At 36.9% G+C, this 19,774-nt stretch overlaps 1 protein-coding gene across 7 annotated transcripts; it reads left to right on the forward strand.

Annotated features, from left to right (window-relative positions):
* Positions 1 to 289: 289 nt before the first annotated feature.
* CTCFL (CCCTC-binding factor like) lies at positions 290 to 18,808 on the forward strand. Of its 7 annotated transcripts, XM_061375415.1 has the most exons (13): positions 290 to 457; positions 3,425 to 3,553; positions 4,263 to 4,775; positions 5,757 to 5,970; positions 7,632 to 7,799; positions 8,239 to 8,372; positions 9,898 to 10,018; positions 10,578 to 10,727; positions 12,436 to 12,596; positions 13,219 to 13,401; positions 14,132 to 14,252; positions 16,904 to 16,998; positions 17,413 to 18,808. In XM_061375415.1, exons 3-12 carry the CDS (start codon positions 4,419 to 4,421, stop codon positions 16,960 to 16,962), a joined length of 1,668 nt encoding a protein of 555 aa, XP_061231399.1. In that variant the 5' UTR covers positions 290 to 457; positions 3,425 to 3,553; positions 4,263 to 4,418; the 3' UTR covers positions 16,963 to 16,998; positions 17,413 to 18,808. The 7 variants fall into 7 exon arrangements, with proteins under 7 accessions (XP_061231399.1, XP_061231400.1, XP_061231403.1 ...); XM_061375416.1 differs by lacking the exons at positions 290 to 457; positions 3,425 to 3,553 and adding an exon at positions 3,998 to 4,103; XM_061375418.1 differs by lacking the exons at positions 290 to 457; positions 3,425 to 3,553; positions 17,413 to 18,808 and adding an exon at positions 15,553 to 15,670 and having other exon boundaries at positions 4,136 to 4,775; positions 16,904 to 17,000.
* Positions 18,809 to 19,774: the final 966 nt, after the last annotated feature.

A 19,774-nucleotide genomic window follows, 5' to 3' on the forward strand; every position in this document is an offset into this window, starting at 1 on the left:
CTGCTAGAATAAACTGCAGCTCCCACCTCAAAACCAGAGGCCTGGGGGCAAAAACAAAAAAAAGAAAAAAAATAATAATATTCTTCTTTCCAAGTGATCAGTGCCTTTCTGAAATTCAGATTGTAATTTCTCTTGCGAATCCTAAAGGTCAGCACTGAAGCCCTAAGTTAACTCTGAATCTGCAACTTGGAGTTGCTTAGAAGAGCATACAAAATAATATATTTATCTATATATTTAATTTTGCCCATTAGCTGACATGCTTTCCTTTATTTATTTTTTTTAATTCAAGCTTTTGGTGTCTCTGAAGAAGTGCTCCATGTATGTAGGTGGGACGCTAAAAGGACAAGTTGACAACAGTACCAGAAAGCACAGCAAAAAGATTTCAATCATTTAGTGACTACAGCTCCATAAACTGAACAACATTAAAAGAAGCCCCATGAATTGGAAGATTATAAAGGTATTCTCCCTTCCTCTGAAACACATGATGGTGTTAAGGAGGTTAGCTACTGTTGTTATTAGTAGGGCAATATCTCACTGCAAAACAGGTGATGAAGGTAGCAATTGTCCCTGGTGTAAGGGCAAAAGAAAAGGCGTGTATGTTTTCAGACCGCTGTTAAGGCACATAGATACCACTATGACAGGTGCAGTGTGAATGCGACATACACTTGGAAACAAAAGTGAGACATTGTAGAAAAGTGAAAATGGAAAACTTTCCAGATGCCAGGTGGAAAATTATATTAAAGCTGTCAAAATAAGTCACAACAAAAAATGGGTTTTCTCATAGACTAACAGGAGTCATGTTCTGGAGAATGGGGTTTTCAACTATGAGATGGAGTATCACAAATGAAACAGCTATTAGTATTAGAGGTTAAATTGGGACTTATTTGTTTTGGCTCTTTTGGATTTGGTCTTTCTTGTACTTCTTTTTTCTCTCTTTCAAGCGTACTGCAACAGTGCTGATATACTCAGAGTTTTGTGGACAGGTCAAAAATATGTAAATAAATTGCACCTTATTGCTTCACATAGTTATCTATTCTGGGCCTAATTCCAAACCCACTTAAACTGATGGCAATCCTTCTGTGGGCATTGGAGGATTGCAGTTTAGGCCCTATAATAGGAAAATGGAGATGCAAAGCATACGCAGTAGAGGTTGGTTATACAGCCTCTGCAGTCATCCAAAGTGATTTTCTAAAACACAGGAATTAAACTGAACACTGAACTACCTTTAAGGTCAAATATGCTTTGTGTACATGACGATGGAGCTTTTAAAAAAGTCAGCTCCATCTAAACAGCATTAAGCATCTTAAATATTATAAAAGGCATTACTCAGATTTCAGACTGATAATCTGAACAGATAATCCAACATTTTACTCATTAAAAAAAGTCAGCTGCACTATTTATATTTGGGTAGAAAAATACAGATTGGAACAAGGTTTGCTGTGTTTCCTTATTACAGCCAAGAGTAGAATTTTCTCCGCTGATTTAGGATTTTAGTTGTCCGTGCATTTACTTTCATGCACTGGTAGAGTCTTACCAGCAATTTATCTGCTGTTTTGTGGCTGATTTCTGGTTATGTAACATTACTTTTTAGCATAAGAGAATGTGCTTACATTAAACTCCTTATGTTCTTTATAAAACACTCCTAACAATAATTATGTTTACTCCCACAATATGACTTATAAAATAGAAAGGTCCTCTATTCTTCTTATGACAGGTTTTTTTCATGCAGACTGTTGATCTGTTAGAAAGAAATACAGCCTTTAGAGGAGAGGCTAAAAGCTTGATTGCAGTTAGAGATAGATGATGCAGCAGGCAGCAGTGGTAACTGGAGATTGTATACACAATAGACCATAACGGCTATTACGGAGCTGTTAACTTCTATTGTGTCAAGGTGTAATTAGAAAGTGGTTGAACTTGAGGTTGCTGATCTAAGTGGTTCCTTTAAATTCAATGAAAATGAAGTGAATTCTATATTTGAGTTCTAAATCCTTGAAAATATTAATTTATAATGGAAATAATGACAGACCTTTAACTGTAGCTGCATGGATGGTGCTGGTATTAATAATGCAAAAGTAGAAAGCAGGACAGCTCTTGGATGCTAATGACTGTTCTGATGCATAAAAACTCATTAAAATTTCCTAAAGGAGGATATATTATTATAACAACTTTTTTTCCTCAGTGCTATTCAACTATCATAATTGCACAGTATACATAGCAACTTGAAAAGAGTCAGAAATGTGTAAGAAGTATAATCTCTGGCTACAGTCACTAGCAGCATAATTATGTGAACATATTGCGTATTCTGCATCCTGTTCTTTGGTTTTGAGAGCCCACAGATTCTGTAGATGATGAATAATGCGGTATCTAACTAAAATATCAGCCCTAAATTGCTGGAATGCATATTCAACCTTAAATAATTGCTTTGGATTTCTGTTGATTCCAAGTAATGTAATAGTTGTGACTAATCTGCAGTTTACATGTAAAAAAAATTAATATTCCTTTTGCATTTAGGATTCTACAGATTTGTGGATAGGTGAAGTTATTGTTAAGGGCATTTATCGGAGTTGCAGAAACTTTCTATCTCTGAAGATAAGGCCCAGTAAAGTCAAGGACCTAAAATCAGGCTTGTTATGAGATTCACTTATCAAGATATGAAAGTTTTAATTTTTCACTCTTAGAACTTGTTACAGTGACCCCACCAATGTACTTTTCACAGCTGCATCCTTTGCAGTAACCAGAATCACTTCTTTTTCCAGTAGCACTATATAGGCCTGCTCCCTCAGGCACCCACAACAGAGAAACAGTAATAATGACCATGGAAAAGGGGCGTTTGGCTCCTGGGTACCCAAAAATGTTAACTGCAACCAGAAATACACCATATATTGGCTTTGTCCAAAACACCACCTTGTCCGATGGTACAGCTAAACAGGCCAGCAGCATCTGTTGCTTTTTGTGCTAAGGACATTTCACAAATGCAAGTTTTAATGTGTTACTTACACAGGCAGTGAAAGCCACAGATTGCTCAGGGGGCTTGTTTAAAGTTCCGTACATGGTTTAGCAGGATCTGGACCACACAGAGCTACAATCACTGTGCAATGTACTGTACTTTGCTACACACAGAACTAGTATTTAGTGATAGAGCTCCAAATATGTACTTTGCACTAGTGCATAATAGAGATCAATGGTAAGTTAGCCTTATAAAATGTCTGACAGTTGGAAATTGCTAGTCTAGAAGGGTACACAAAATTAAATGTTAAGTCTCTGAAATATACAAGTTTACCTCAAAGTCATTTTCACAATGTCTTTGGAGAACTCTTTTTAAGTATAAAACTTCTTGTTCTCACTGAATAACCAATCCTGACCTAAAGTAGCACATAATGATGCTTATGCATATCGCTCTACTGCCTCTGCAAACCTACTTCAGCCAATTCTGTGAAACACTTCAGCTCCCAGGGTACGCGGTGCTCCGGCACCAGCAGTCAGCCCGCTCTTCAGCACCACTCCAGTGACACGGCACCCAGGATGAAGTGCTTCTTCAAGAGAAACATGGGAGGTACTTCAAATACTTTGCAAGTGGGGAAACCAATTGAGCTCAGCTCCGTGGTCTCCAGCCAAGTGGGAGCAGAAGGTTAAGGGCCTGCAATTAAAGACCGAGATCATCATCGAGGGCTCGAGTGTGACAAAATGGCAGGCTGCTGTGACAGGAGGCCTTGCTGCCTACCCACCCTGCTTTCACAGTGAGGAGATGGGCTCTTTGCTGAGCACCGGGCACGGTCCCTGGAGGTTCCTCCGTGTGCCTCCTGCGGAATTAACCAACTGCCCCCCACGGGCGATGCTGCCCACGAGCCGGTTCCCCGCTGCGGCTGCGGGGCCCGCTGCCCGCTGGGCGCACGGGGCCGCCATTCCGAGGTGCACAGCCCCGTCTCCACCCGAGGGACGCAGCGGCCTCGGTCGCCGCCGCGGCTGCTCGCCTGTCCGCACCCCGAGGCCTGGGCCCACCGCCGTTGGAGCGCAGCCGCCGGCGGGAGGCTGGAGGGCGGCGGCAGGGAGGTGGATTGGGGTGGGGAGAGCCCAGGGCGGAGGCGCAGGGAGAGGTGGAAGGGGTGAGGGCCCGCCGGGAGGCTCTGAGGGTGTGGGTTGCCAGTGAGGCGGCGGGGGGGCAGGAAGCGAGGTGTTCAAGGGCTGCAGTGTGAAGCAGGTCCAGGGCATTGTCCTGAAAGCCTGTGATTTGCCCTCATTTTTAACCTTCGCCTTTTGGACAGGTTCACCCGGCAGTGTACGTGGCCTTAGGGCTGCTGGAGCCTATCCCCAAACTAGGGGGTGTAGAAAAAAAAGAGACTGAGAGAAGAGAGTGATGGGGACAGGAAAACCCAAGTGAAGGAGAGCAGCAGCGCCAGTGACCACAGTGGGGACTCAACATGCAGGCGGGGGCGAGTGTGTCCCCAGAGTGGTCCCTGTTTCCTGAAGAGGGTGAAAAGCACTTGCTGACACTACAGACAGTGTGTCCAAGCACAGAGGAGGAGGACTTGGAGGGCGTCTGCCCGATAAGTGCCCACTGGCAGAACAGCATGGCTATGGTAGCGCTGCCTGGGGCGGTTGTGGTGCAGCCCGTCTTGCACAATGTGCCGGCAGGCATGGCTGTGAGCGTGCGGGAAGGGGTCTGTGTGTTTTATGACTTAGGGCTGACACAGAGTAATGTTTTACAAGAAGAAGGGCAAGCAGTTAGTTCAGAAAGCAAGCCAGCAGAGAAACCAGCAGACATGCTGCTGACTGAGGTACGAGTTCTGGATGTGGTAAAGATGGCAGTAGGTTAACTCTTAGCTGGCAGTATCACTGATTTGATTCTGATTTTGGTATTATTTTTTCTAGGCATTCAGATTTTTTGGACTGAAGTGTCTAATCCTTTGTACAGCTTTTTAGAATGTCATCCCATGTTTAAAAAGGCAGACTAAAAATTTGGCCTTTTTAGATGACTAATCAGTTGAAATTCAGACAAGTTTTTAATTCAGTTCACCAGTTTGGTGCTGTTTCGTTTGACAGGCTAGATAACTTAAGTAGCATTAGACAATTCCCCTTCGCCTGCAATAGTACAACACCGCAATCATTGTTAAAGCTGGATGTGTAACATGATCTCATTTGAAATGCATTTCATTGAAAGGACATGCAAACTGGTATTTATCCTGTGCTAGCTATTGCTTTTATAATAAAACAGTATTTTTTTTCCTTTGAAAATTTATGTGGTACCCTAGATAATATCCAGGTATGGTCATATTTAAGTTTAATGCAAAAAGTACCACAACCTTGTTAATTGCCATGTGACAAAGAAGGCATTGCAGTTAGGCTGCAGAAGTCCTCTGTTAGTTTGGTGAAAAACTGAGCACAAACTTTCTTCTTGTTTTCTTTTGAAAGGTAAATGTACTGAAATGAGATTCGTTTTAAAAAACAAGGATGTAAGTTTCTGTGTTCTCAGAGCTGTAATCTTGAAATGATGCTCTGAAAGTTTATGTCAAATTTTAAAGATCTAGGGCTCAGTTATAATAATTGTTTGCTGTATGACACAGCAGCTGTATGTTACATACAGTTTGTTTTTTGTTGCAGTTTTACCCATCGTATTTAAAGCTAAAAATCAGAATTAATGAGTAGCTTGTGTTTTGTTGGTAGCTGAGTTGCTTTGCCACTGGCTTTGATTAGCAAAGTTGTAAAACTTTTTAAAAGAGATTGACAGAGATAATGATGTAATTGTATTTGAAAATAAGGTCCAGCAGCTGACACCATCTGAAGTGGGGGGAGTAGAGGAACTTCTTTTCAGTCTTGGGGAAACAAAGAGCTGGAGCTACAAAGCCAGTGATGATATATCAGACCCAAGCAATGAAGGTAAAGAGCAGAAACATGCAACTCCATCAGAACAAGCAGCTGTGAGAAATCCCGAGAATCCAGAATTTCAGATTTGTGCTCCACATCAGAAAAAAGGTAAAAAAGTTAGCAATCCTTGTAGTTCACTTTTAGATAACATGTTAAGTTTGATTTTTAAGCAAAGTTGAAATCTTTTAGCAGATATTCACAGTGTTAAGTTTAGATTAGGTTTCATGTTATTCTATGGAAATTTGGAAGAAAGCATAATACCGTTCAACCTTGATAAATGAGCTTGTTTAGGTTGATGTCATCTGCGCTGTGTTCAGGAGAGATGTTTTGGATGGCATTTAGAATTTAATGGTCTTTTGAACAGTATGTGGTATTTGAATCCTTTGGGGAGATTTCAAAGTTAATATTGTATAACTGCCTTTGAATGAACCTAGTAACTTACTTAGTTTCCTCATTCAGCTTCAAAATGTGCTTGTTTGGGGGGCTGTGGATGAGCTTAGAGTGGTTTCAAGTTGCTGGTTGAGGGTGATGGGCAAATATCAATGCCTGTCAGCAAGGTATCTCCCAGAACTTGAATAAAAGTAACAGAAAATGGCCGATTTCAGATTTTAGGAATATAACAGTATGTTGCATAAGTTAAGGACTGACTCAGAAGGGAATCATAAGCATCTGTTTCCCTAGAAACTATGTGTGTGTACTGTAAAAGTTGGATGACATCAGTAATGTTGAAGAGTCTATAAACGTGTGTCATAGTATCTGGATATTAAAGTATCTTGGCTGAGGTTGTTTAAAGTGTGGATGTTTTACAAATTTTTAATGTCCCTTGTTTTAGCTGCTGCATTTATAGGAAGCACATTTGAGCAGCTTTAACAGAGCTAACAATGTTGTTCTGTGTGGGCATGAATCCACAATGAATAAATAACCATAAAGTGTTTTTGTTTGCTGTTATTGAAGTGTTAGCTGCATATCTCTGTGTGGTGTAAAGCATTGTATAAAATACATTTTGGTCTCAGCATGAAAATCATTACAAAGAGCGCATTTGGGAGCTGAGACAACTGTTCTGGAAAGGCTCTTCGAATATGACATATTTGCCATTTTGCAGTTTTAAATCTTCTTCAAAACTGAAAATGTTACACATTCACTTTTAACTTACTAAACTCAAAAGAAATTCATTACTGCTATGCCATGAACTTGGACATGTTCTGTAATCCAGAAAGCATAACTTTATTTGACTTCTTCAAGGAATTGCTCTTTTTTCCTCAAATTCAACTAATAATTTTAAAAAGGCTTTTTATGTCATGATCTTTTTTACATATACTTTATGGATTCAGGACTATCAGAAAGCTGAGAATAGCTTAACTTGTAATATCCAAATCTTTGAACAAGCTTGCTTAGTACTAATATACAGTTGTCATCAGGAAGTGTATTACACAGGTTGTAATTGCCGTGATGAACCACATTTTATTGGTGCTATCAAGAGAGGAAGTTTCATCCTGTCTTGGAGGTGAGAGCTTGATTAGGAGTTAGGTTTCTTGGTACTGGGTTCCAAACTGTATCAGTAATGTGTGGCACTACTTTTCTGAGCAAATCACTTAAGCCTTGGATACAATAGTTTCTGTCAGCTTAATTTTTTTTATGATGTATTTTTATGTAGAAGTATGAAGTAGTTTTACCCGAAGTAGAGGAACTATATTGAAATTGGTACTGTTTTTTGAAGAAGTCATTATTTTGTGGCTCATATAATCTAAATGTGTCTTTTCCCACAGGAGAAAAAGAAATTTTCCGCTGTGATTTGTGCACATTCACCTCACTCAGAATATCAAGTCTTAATCGTCATGTGAAAACCCATTCTGATGAGAAACCTCATGTGTGTCACCTCTGCCTTAAGGCTTTTCGTACAGCTAGTCTCCTGCGTAACCATCTGAATGTACATACAGGTATCTAACGTGAAAAGACTTCATTTTACATATTATTTAAAAAATTGTCTTAGGGCTGTATTCTGTGGTCGTTTTGTGCTCTGATTTTGTTTGGAGTTCTACACTGAAAAGACTTGGTCTATAGTTAGTAACTCTCTGTGTATGTATTCATTTATTCTGTTAAATACTATCCTAATAATTTTTGTTAACTGAATGTTGACTTCAGTTGTGTCTGATTCCATGTGTGCAATAAAATTTTTTGTGATGTTTTCAGTTTGCTTTGTAACCATATGAAACAAACTGATAAATTGTGTTTATAATAAACTTATGGTGTGCGTATATAGTATATAAAATTCAGAAACTCGGAAAAGGTTCTGGTAAAAGATTGTGCATGATAAGGCAGAAGAATCATACTGATGCGTTGATAAATAAAATTCTAAGAAATGGTGTATTCTTACAGGGACCAGACCCTATAAATGCAGTGACTGTGATATGGCATTTGTGACCGGGGGTGAGCTTTCACGGCACAGGCGTTACAAGCATACCTTAGAAAAACCTTTCAAGTGTTCATTGTGTAAATATTCTAGTGTAGAAGTAAGTACAGCCTTTCTGGATCTTTTGGAAGGGTTTGTAGGCTTTCACATGCTAAGATATTAATACACTTCAAGTTCTATCATTTTTGCATAGATTTTAACCTTGAGAAGTTTCTGTGCATATACTGTACTGTCTTGTATTGCCTTTTGTTACTGTCAGATTTCTATAAGAAATCAACTCAATACATTACAGATGTAGTTGCAGATGTCAAGTTACAATATTAATACTTGGCTCATGATGCAGACGTACATGTGCATTCTGAGTTAGGAAGAATAGCCAAACTTGAACAATATTATTTAGCTTTTTTAAATTAATTACATTTTAAGCGTGTTTTCTTCTTTATTATACTAAAATTGTTGCTAGGCAATGTACTTGTATTACTTTGATCATGCAAAAGCATCCTACAGAAGTTCTTCTGTATGCGTCATTCTATGTACTGTAGGACAAAACTTGCTGATGTTTGGGGTTTCTTACAGGACTGAAATTTTCTTAATCTAGCAATAAAAAAGTTAGTGACTGCCTAAGGATTCACTGGGAAAAACAGGCCTTCAGTGATGTACCTATGATTGAATCACAGTCATGGTTATCTATGATTGAATCGCTGTCACAGTTTAGTGGATATTCAATATCTAAAGTTTTTATGTGCTGTGTCCAAATCTAAAGCTGCAGGCAAGCCTGAACTTTATTCCACACAACTTACCTTACTAATTAAATCTTGGATGGCTTGCATCTTTAAAAAACTTGTCAGTTTATATTAAAGTCTCCCATTATTTTCCTTGTTTTAATAAGCGTTCAGTACTCATTGCTGTTGTGAACTCTCACTGATACTGCTGTAAGCTTTACCTGAATGAGGAGAGCTGAAGGAGCCCCCTAGTAATACCATGCATACAATTTGACTTTGGTATAGGAAAGATTGGCAATCATGTTTAATTTTATTTAAGTGAATACTGTTGGAGATTTGAATGGGTCTAGTGAGAGTTCATTAGTTCATATATGTTTATAGATGTAGGAATTGGAGCATTAAGTAACTCCTAATTTTAGCTTGCATACCTACAGTATTTATATAGAATGTGTCACAAGAACAGTATTAAAAAGTGGACTGAATTGCAATTAAACTGCTTCATTAGGCCTTGGTGGTGAATACAGACTTTGGTTAATGAGTTTGGTCTTTCATTTATTTTCCTGAGTATTTTCAAAGAATTTCATGTTTGACATATCCAAGTAGCCTGAAAGTAGTGGATATCCCCTTTAAAAATCCTAGCTTTTATGTTCTAATGAAATTTCTCCTTTGTTTATGTTGACACTAAATACGAAAGTAAGATCATTTGGGGAAAGAGTGCACAAGCGTTACCTAAAACCACACCAGGCTGATTGTACAGGAAAAAAGGAGTGGCTGGATGAGCGCTAATTCTGGGATTGATGGATTATTTTAAATTGCAATAGATGTGTTGTGTAAAATTGCTTGTATTTTAATTGTTTGTGTGTCCAGTGTGTTACTGCAGAAATGGTCTTATTTTTATGCTAGGCAAGCAAAATGAAACGACATGTTCGCTCACACACAGGAGAGCGTCCTTATGCCTGTGAACTTTGCAGTTATGCTAGCAAAGATGCATATAAACTGAAAAGGCACATGATAACTCATTCAGGTAAGACTCTGATGTAATGATCAGGTAGACTGAGTCAGTTGTCAGTCATGATGTAATTCTTGATGATGTTCATCATGAAAATCATTTTTTTTATTATATTTATGTGACTTTTTAGGGAAGAAAGGCAAGAAAACAATTTCCTGCTTTCTCTTCTACCATTATGATTGGCTGGGGTTGATTCACTTTTATTATGATGTTGTTACAGCTGTAAACTTTCTCCATGCACATTTGAGGATAATTCTGCATTTTTGTATATTAAATATTCAGGACAGAGTAGAAGATAATTAAAATAATTCCTGATTAATAGTTTAGAATTTTAATAGCTTTGTGTTTCATCAGCTTGACATACAGATTCTGGAAGCCAAGTTTTTGCATTCTAATCAGCTATGTAAACTTATTTAAACTTCTTTAGCCGTTTGTGTTTTGCCCGCTAACAGTAACATTTTAATTGGTCTGAAGACTTGCTGTTAGAACATGGATGTTCAGGCGTGGCAATTTTGCATTTGTATCAAATGAGTAGCGTTTCTAAGCATATGTTATTATAATATGTATTTTACAGGTGAAAAACCCTATGAATGTTATGTTTGCCAGTCCACATTCACTCAAAGTGGTACCATGAAAATCCACATGTTACAGAAGCATGGAGAAAATGTGCCAAAATACAAGTGTCCACATTGTAGTGCCTTTATTGCGCGAAAAAGTGACCTGGGTGAGTTTGAAGTAAAAAATTGAACTGTAGAGGTAATTAGATGTGGAATCTCTTCATTTTCACTGCTTACAACGATACCAAATATGTTACATATGACTCGATATCATTACAAAGTATTTCTATAGAAAATGTATTCGTTGTTTTACAGGAAAGTTCCTCCTGCAAGGAGATGTGGCGACATCTTGTGGTTGATGTGCTAATTTCCTTAATTTGGGTTTTTTTGCTTGATACTTGGTGGCATTGTGACCTTATGGTTTTCAGTAAGAATGTACCTCGCAAAGATACGTGCCCAGGCTGTAGTGGAGTTTTTCCTTAAAGCCACAGAAAACAGTCAGATTTTTATTAAGCCATTTCAGTTCTCACATTCTGTTTCTTTCTCAGCCCTAGTTAAAATGAATATATGCATCTAGCTATATGAGACACTAAAGCAGATTGAATGTTATGGTATATATGGGGGTTTTGCATATGCCAAATCAGCTTTTACCTTTTAATCTAAAATTGAACTGTATGTTTAGTTGCTGAGTGCATTGTCCTTGTAATTTAAAGAAATACATGTAATAGCATTTGTTAGTAAAGTGCAAGTTAAATTTTTACTTCATTGGTTCATCCATGTTTTTACTATGCCTCCAGTATTCAAAACTCTTAGACTTCTAACTCCTATTACATCAATATCAAAGATTATTTTTGAGCTGTATAACACTTGTGAAACATTGATGGTAATGCAATAAACTCAAATGTCTCTTAGCTAGTTGGGATCTTTTTCCAGAGTGCAAAGAACAAACCTCTGCATAAGTTCATCTTCATTCTCTACGCAGAGGTTCAAATTGAGAGTATAAATTAAAATTGTAATTGAGAACATAAATTGAAATTTTTTCTCATACAAACCACAGTTCTTGAAATACAAGCAATTTACTAAGGATTTATATATGAAATTTTTGAATTACTCTTCTTTAGAACAGTACTTGCTTCAAGTACCAGTAGAGTTGTTCTTATTCATGTATTTCATATGCAAATTCATCTTTTCTAGGAAGAAAAAGGTTTTGTACAGATAAGAATTTTATTAATCAATCAATGTTTTAGAATTATAGCATATTTGCTGTATTTGAGGCAATATAGCTGACCAAGGGCAACAAAACCTACATAAAATTTTAAGTTTAAAGAAATAAATGAAACAGCTATATTAAGAAAAATATTTAGGTATACAAAGATGTCTTTAGCATCTATTTGTATTTTCAAATAAAGATCCTATTGAAGTCTGTTAAGTATTTGAAGGTAGAAGTGCTACTTTATATATATATATACAATCTCATCGTTCATGTATTTTTTCACTGTTCATTTTAATACTGTAAGTACTACTTTGGGCAGCATTTTAAAATTAATTTTATGTGTAGACAAAAGCAGCCAGTTACTGGAATTTTCAAAAGGATTTGATTTGTTAAATGTTTTCCATGGAAATGAGCAAGAGTTTGGGTTGTAACTGCTAAATCTCTCTGTAAAGTTACAGCATCTTGCTGCAACTCAGTTAAACTTCTTTGAAAAATTGCTTATTGTGCAATTTTAATCCTACTGCAGAGAACACAAGTTCTTTTTTGTGTGTATCCTCTACAATATATACATTACTCAGGGCTATGCACAGGGTAAGTCTTCTTCAAAATGGTGGAAATTAAAAATTTACCATAAAAATTAATTGCTTTGTATAACTGTTCAGGTGTCCACTTACGAAATCTGCATTCCTACATGGCAGTGGCAATTAAATGCAGTGACTGTGAAGCTGTATTTCATGAGCGCTATGCTCTTGTTCAGCACAAGAAGACTCATAGAAATGAAAGAAGATTCAAATGTGATCAGTGCAGCTATGCATGTAAACAGGTACTCACTGTAAAAATATTGCATACTCAGTTGAGAGTTTGGCAAGGTGGGGTTTTGGGGTTTTTAATTTAAGATAAAAGCTTCTGTGACTGCAATCTAACTAAAATGGTGTAGTTACGTTTATTTGCAAGATAAATGGTTCACAAATAACAGTAAAATTGAAATGCTGTAAAGTCTGAGGCTATCTTCTTGATAAATCTTTTGTACATGAACAGCTTAGAAGTACAGAGTAACATAAATCACTTTCAGTGACATTACGATAGGAACAAACTGTAATATTTGAGCCTTAAATGTGATTTTTCAGTAGCATCACAGAATAAATTTGGTCTGAACTGTAATTTTTTTAAAGAATACATTTAGGATAGCACATCTTTGGCATTGGTATGTTGGAATGTACCATTGCGCCATTCTGATTTTCTCTGCTAACTTCACTAAGGTTAGGAGAAAACGTCTCATGTTCTCCAAGTCAGTGGGCAGTATCCCAGTGTGTTCTTCAGTATCTGCTTACAGTGGAGGATAATTAAGGAGTATGCAACATCCTTGCACTCCCCTGTGTGTCTGTGTGGGTTTATTGAACTCTCAGAGCTGGATAGTTATGTTAGAGGTATTTTCTTTGTTTCAGGAACAACACTTAATTGTACATAAAAGAAACCATACTGGGAAGAAGCCCTTTGCTTGCTTGTGCTGCAGCAAAACCTTTCAACAAAAGGAGCTTCTTACTCTTCACTCTAAGAAGCACCATGATTCTAATATTAAGCCTATAGTTGATGAATGCCCTAAATGTGGTAAGGGCTATTCACTCTGGGTAAGATACTTCCTTTTAAGGAATCTCAGTGGAGTTATCTTTAGCTAAGTATTGCAGATCACATTGTCAGGAAGGACTGAGAGTAAAAAACAGTGTACTGGCAGGAAAGTTAACTCCTTAATGCTAAGCCAGCAAAACTTGTTTTCTTTCCCAGACCTTGCATTGGGGGATTAATAAAGATCTTTATATTCCCCTTTAGGTAGAAAATATATGCTACTTAATCTTTTCAGGGCTGTTACTGGTTTGTGGAATTCAGTATTGAATGTTTAATCCAGTACGCTTCTTAAAATGAACCAAAAGGCAGTGTGGCGGTATGAATTTTAAAAGAAAGACCAATTCAGCAAGGAAAGTAAGAAATTATTATTCACTTCAAAGCCATATGTAGTTAGAACGTATCTGTGCTCTGGGGTTAACTGTGCACACTGCTGAAATAAAAATAACCTTTTTTTCCACATACAGATTTTACATGTAAAACTTTATTGTTTATCCAGGAACCAGAAAATTAGATACTTGATTTATACCCACCAAATGGCAGTGTTCCTTTAAACAGAATTTTAATATATAATTTGGAAAATCGTCAGGAGTTTTATGAAAGTTTTAACTAAGTCAGCCTTTCACTTAGCATTCCTGAATTTTTCTGTCAGAACCATATTTGTTTTTTCTGTGTGTGTTAAATTGCTTACATACATTAATATTTGATTCATATATTTATGCTTCATTATGCTAACAGGATAACATGCATAAGCATGCTGAAACTTGTGGCTTAGTGAGGGCAAAAACTGCTACACCCAGAAAAAGAAGCAAGGACAAAAATAAACCCCATGAGAACCAAAAGCATGTTAAGCAACAAGGTAATCAGCGAATAAGTTAGAATTTAATCATGTAAATTAGAATCAAGAATAAAAGGCTAAGACAGTGAATCTCCCTGCTGCTTAATTACTGTTTCACAATGAAGCTAATTTAAGTGCTAATAATGGAAGAATACTTCATTGTGTGTCAGAAATTCTCGTAATCTGATTTGGGTCATTGCTCAGGTACCCATTCTGGGACTGTTGTTCCCCTATTCCTGCAAACGTCTTCCTGTGTTTCCTGCTTAGCAATGCTTGCAAATGTGGTTTTCTTTCCCCTTTTACAAATTCCCTTTGCCTTTATAAATGAGGATGAAGCACATAATTTACTGACTTAAGCCATAGTGAATTTTCTTAATTTATAATATACTGCTTTAATATAGACCAGACGGAAAACTTTCAAATCTCAGAACTCAGGTTGCATGTTAATCACAAAAGATGTAGCACATTGTAATAAGGAAATTGTTCATCTTCTTTCTCTTCTACTTAGACCTGAGAGTGATCAAATAATGATAAAAATACTACTGATTTAAATGGCTAGAGTCATTCTTCTGTCATACTGCAGAGGTGATCAGGCCGGTTTATAGAGCTCTTGGTTCAGCATGTCTGTGCAATCACAAACTCATCTGTAATTACTTAGCAGTACTCATTGTGGGTAGCTCTTGAGCACTGAGCATTTATTCTGTAAACTTCAACATAAACCAAAGGATGGTCCATTGTTTCTCTCTTTCCTTCTCTGCTTCCTCATCTTTTGTCATTAGTTTAAGATTCCCAGAAAGTAAGTTTGGCTTTTGTCAGATTGTGATGGTAGAATAATTGGTCAGTTGATTGCCTCTACAGCAGTAAGTGGTGTGCCTTTGGGTAATGCTAGTGCGTTCCTGATAAAATCATTTGTTTTGTCTTATTTTCAACTCTCAAAACATAAGAAGTTTGGGGGGTTTTTAATTCTCTTAAATAAATCTTAGCCTATCACCACATATGTAGTGATATTATATCAGGTTCACCTTAAAGTTTAAATTTAACCCAGAGGAGGTGTCTACTCGTAATTTCATTTATGTGCATTTCTGTTGAAATGGACAAAGCACAATATACAATATTCAGGTCAGGGCATGGGCAAGGAGCCCTGTATCCTCGTGCATCCTGCCTTCCTTTTGTGTGTTTGATCTAATGCTGAATCTCTGCACTGTTGCAGAGTGAAAGTTGGTTATGGGTTTCTGAGGTCACCTTCAGGGCCACCAAGGCCAAAAAATAGCTCTGCCTGACCAGAATATCCTGTCATTTTTTTTGCCACTCTGCTTCCCAGATGCTCTTTGAAAGCCACAGTATTCTCCTTGATAGGATTCTTCAGGTGATTTTTATGGAGGAAAAGACGAGAATGGAGATAGATCTAAGTCCTAGGTGTCCTGAAACTTTACATTTTGGTATACCCTATTGTATCTACACTGATTTGTGGCTGATGACAGATAAAATCTGACACAGAAGAAGAAATGTTGAAGCTTTTCTGAATCTAATGAATATATATCAGCAGCTGAGTTTACATTAGCATTGACACTTCTGTTTTCACTGGTAAGGCTGTAATGGTATGGTTAGAAGTGCTACAGCTGCAGTGTTTATGTTTTTGCAATAATTAGATTGTGCTGTTTATTAATGTTTTGCTACGTGCAAGCAATTTCTTTTTGGTATCTTACAGATACCTTCCTCTGGAAGCTTGATTTCCTGGAGCTAAGATAATGTGTCTTTAGATGTGATTTGTGCAAATACTGAGTCCATTAATTGACTCACACAAATATTAGGAATGTCTGTGCCATTCCAGAAGGTTTTTTTCCCCAAAGTTGACATTTGCAAGTATATAGTTTACTTCTTATACAACTTGCAGGGGCCCATAGGATCCTGTATGTGGCTTTACAAAAGATGACTCGTCTGATTGATGCCGTCAATGCTTTGCTGTAACCAAAAATTAAAATAGAAAATGCATGTATATGAGAATTAAATTTCCAGTTAAATAATGCTTAGTTTTCCCCTGATAAGAATGCCGTGGGTACAACTCACTAACATGGCTTGTAATGTGATAGTCAACATACATTCATTCTCCAAATAAACTAGGATAAAAGATATGCTGTTATATATTGTTAAATTTATTGAAATATCTACTTGTCTTTCTGGTTAATCGCCACAATGACTTTTTTTGTTTGCGTTTTCTTTTCAAACTGACCTGGAATCATTCCAAGATTTCTCCATTGGGAAGAGTCAGTATTGTGCCAGTAAGATTGTTCCTGTTTTAGATGGGATAGAAACAGCAACTCTGAGAACAGAAAATTGAAGTGATTTGTGAAATGGAGTCTCAGCATTATGGCCAAATATGCATTAATAGACTCTAGTCTTCCTTGTTTCACTGGTTGTAACTGAGCAGTTCAAAGTGTGTCCAATTAGGAAGCTGGAAAAGATGCTGGTTTGCAAGCTGTTGAAGTCTTTCTGTGCTCATTTTGATTATTGTTACTCTGTAACCTAATAACATTGCCAAGGGTGGAAGTTACAGGGAGCCGTCTCCTGGTCTATTACATACATGTAATAACAGAATGAGAAAAAAATAGCTATATTTCAGAATAATTTGTGGACAGGTAGGTAGGCTTCTTTCACCTTGCATTTACTTCCAGATTCGCTCACAGAATTGCATGCAGATCTGAAGCAAGTTTATTCCTCAGTAGCTGTATAGAATTGAGATCTGCGTGAACTTCAGTACTTTGCTGAGGTGAGCATCTGAAAGGCAGTGATTTTTTTAATGCAAGGAACACTTACTGGATCTCCTTTCTGTGAACATTCTTGTTTCTAACAGAATTTACAATGCTAAAATACAATTCTTTTTATTTATTTTTTTCTAGAAAAGTGATGGGGTTTATGCCCAATGCTTATAGTAATAGTTGAATGTTACTAGTTCCATTCTCCTTTCCTAGTGGTTTTCAATCAGTGTAATGTCGTTCTCTTCTGAAGACTTCCTTTAGTTTTACATCAAAAAAAAGTAGTGGCAGAAGCAGATTTTGGTTTCTTGTTGGGGTATTAGGATCCCACAAACTTTAGGGTATGGTTTCATGGCTAGATCACACTGCCTGTCCTGTCTTTTTCCCCATGTTCTTTGCATAATTTTCTTTCTTCTCTCTTATTTCAGCTCTAGCATCCATACAGCTTTTGGGAGCATTGGATTATCATGCAGATCTACTTGGAAACTAAGAGCAGTTAGCTGGACAGATGTAGAGCTGCCTGACAAAAATGAAGCGGCAGCAGTGTGTGCTGGTGTCAGAAACCTTGCTTTCTGGGCATGCAAATCTTTCCTTCACCTTAACCTGACTGGCTTTCAAGTGCAGATGAGAGCAGCTTTTTTCCCACTCTTTCCCCTTTAAATAGCCTCTTGCAAGTGCTGCCATGTAAGATAGTGATCATACATTTAGTACTAGATCCAAAACACACCCATGACTTTGATTTTAATTTGGTCTTCAATAAAGCATACTTGTATTATATAGGAAAGCTCATGTTTATAGTACATTTAAAAGTCAGGGAAGTTTTAATTGTCACATACAATTCTCAACTGGCTTTTGAACTGCTGGTTTTACTGCTTAATTAATTACTATAGTTAGAGTAATTAGAGTAAGTACTATTGATTTTTATAATTAGTTACAATTATCACAGTTGCCATTTATGCACTGTTCCCTCATTTTTTTTCATCTATAATTAATACTTGGAAGCCTATTCATAAAATCTTAACTACTGTTAAAATATTCATCTCTAATGCTGCTATTCTTATGTTTCATTATAAGTAAGCAGTAGCATTACTACCAATTTTAATACTACTTCAGCATATAACAAATAAGTAAAATGCTAATTTCAAGATTAACATCTGTGTTTAACTTCATTATAAATATGGTACTGAATTTGACCAATATGAAATGGTTTGGGGTTGCATGTAGAGCAAGCTATGTATGCTAGTTAGGCTGATGTGGTTGGGGGTAGTGAATTCTGCTCTGTGCTTTGCAGTCCAGGTGAACTGCAGTTTGACATCTAAATACTGCAACTTTTAACTTTTGCTACTTTGAAAAGTCTGTTAAAAATGAAAGCTTAGTTTTTGCCAGTTAGTATAGTAAATTAACACCTTTATCCTATACTTGCTAACCTGTCTACATGCCTGTTTTACAGGGATAACGTAAATTCAGCAGCTGTTCTGCTGTTAAAATGACTCAAACCATGCTTAGGAGCTTCAGCTGCCTCACAGTGTCTTAAGTATCTCTTAATGTCAGTATTAGCAAGAGATACTTGCTGTCTTGCAGGAGTAAATGATCCAGTTTCAGAAGATACAGACCACTCTGTACTAAAAGGCCTCATCAAGACCTTAATCAGCTCAATCAACTATATGAACAGGAATTACCACTTTAGTAATAGAAACCCCAGTCAGTTTTGTAGAGTATGCTTTTAGCAATCACTGAGAAGTCAGTGCATTTAATTTATCAAAATTACTCCTTGATTTTATTCATTGTGTTATTCAAGTGTCTCATAAAGATTAATGATTAATGGTTCTGGTAATATTCATCCAGTTTTAGAAAGTTAATAATCTGTTTTGGCTGCCTTATCACAGGACTTAAGAATATTTTTGCCCATGATAATTGCTTAAATAATATTGTTGACTTTATTCTTGTTGCACTGTTTCCATTTGTGCCATAAATTCCAAGCAGCATATTTCTTTGTTAAAATTAATTTTAGAAGTTGTATAAATTATTTGATCAGTTTTCTGCATATACATTGTTCATTGAATTGTTATTAGCAACTTGATTTTGTGCTGACATCTAAAAATCAGACTACATGAGTGAAATATGAATGTAATAATAAAAAATCTTGTAAACTCTGAACTTGCAAGGTGATTATTCAAGTAGATAGAAGCTGGAAATGCGTCCCTTTGGCAATCAAGAAGAAATGACCTTTTCAGGAGTTATTTCTAGTGGTCACATGGTTTTTAACCACAAACAGTGATGGTTCTTCATGATTAAGAATTTGCATCGCTATGGTTTAAGGTGTTTATTTTACAAAGGCAATTTGATGATGTTATTAATATATTTTAGACCAGTATGCATATATTAATATCTTTTAAAACATAACGTATTTGGAACAGATGCCATTTTTTAAACATTTTAACTCACTGATTGTTAAATGTACAGGAATTATTCATTTCATGACACAAGTATTCTGTAGTGTTCTCCAACAGTGTTTTTAAATAACTAATTGGTTTGGAAAAGAAGCTTTCTATGTGATATGAAGCATGCATTGTGAGTTTCCTCTGCAAGCAGAAATTATCTCTGCTTTAAATAGTTAATGCCTGAGGAGAAGCAGTGTCTGCACAGGCACACATACCCAGTAGATGAAAGCAGAGAAAGAGTAAACCCATGACTCTGGATACATTTTTACTAATTGGGCTCCATAATATAACTGAGACCTTGAAGCACAGTACCCTCAATGATGCCAGTAAGTGGCGTATGGTGATGCAA

The sequence above is a fragment of the Neopsephotus bourkii genome, unplaced genomic scaffold (assembly GCF_033783945.1).
Source record: "Neopsephotus bourkii isolate Nb327-2 ecotype Australia unplaced genomic scaffold, CSIRO-AGI_Nbou_v1 NB_1663, whole genome shotgun sequence".
NCBI lineage: Eukaryota > Metazoa > Chordata > Aves > Psittaciformes > Psittacidae > Neopsephotus > Neopsephotus bourkii.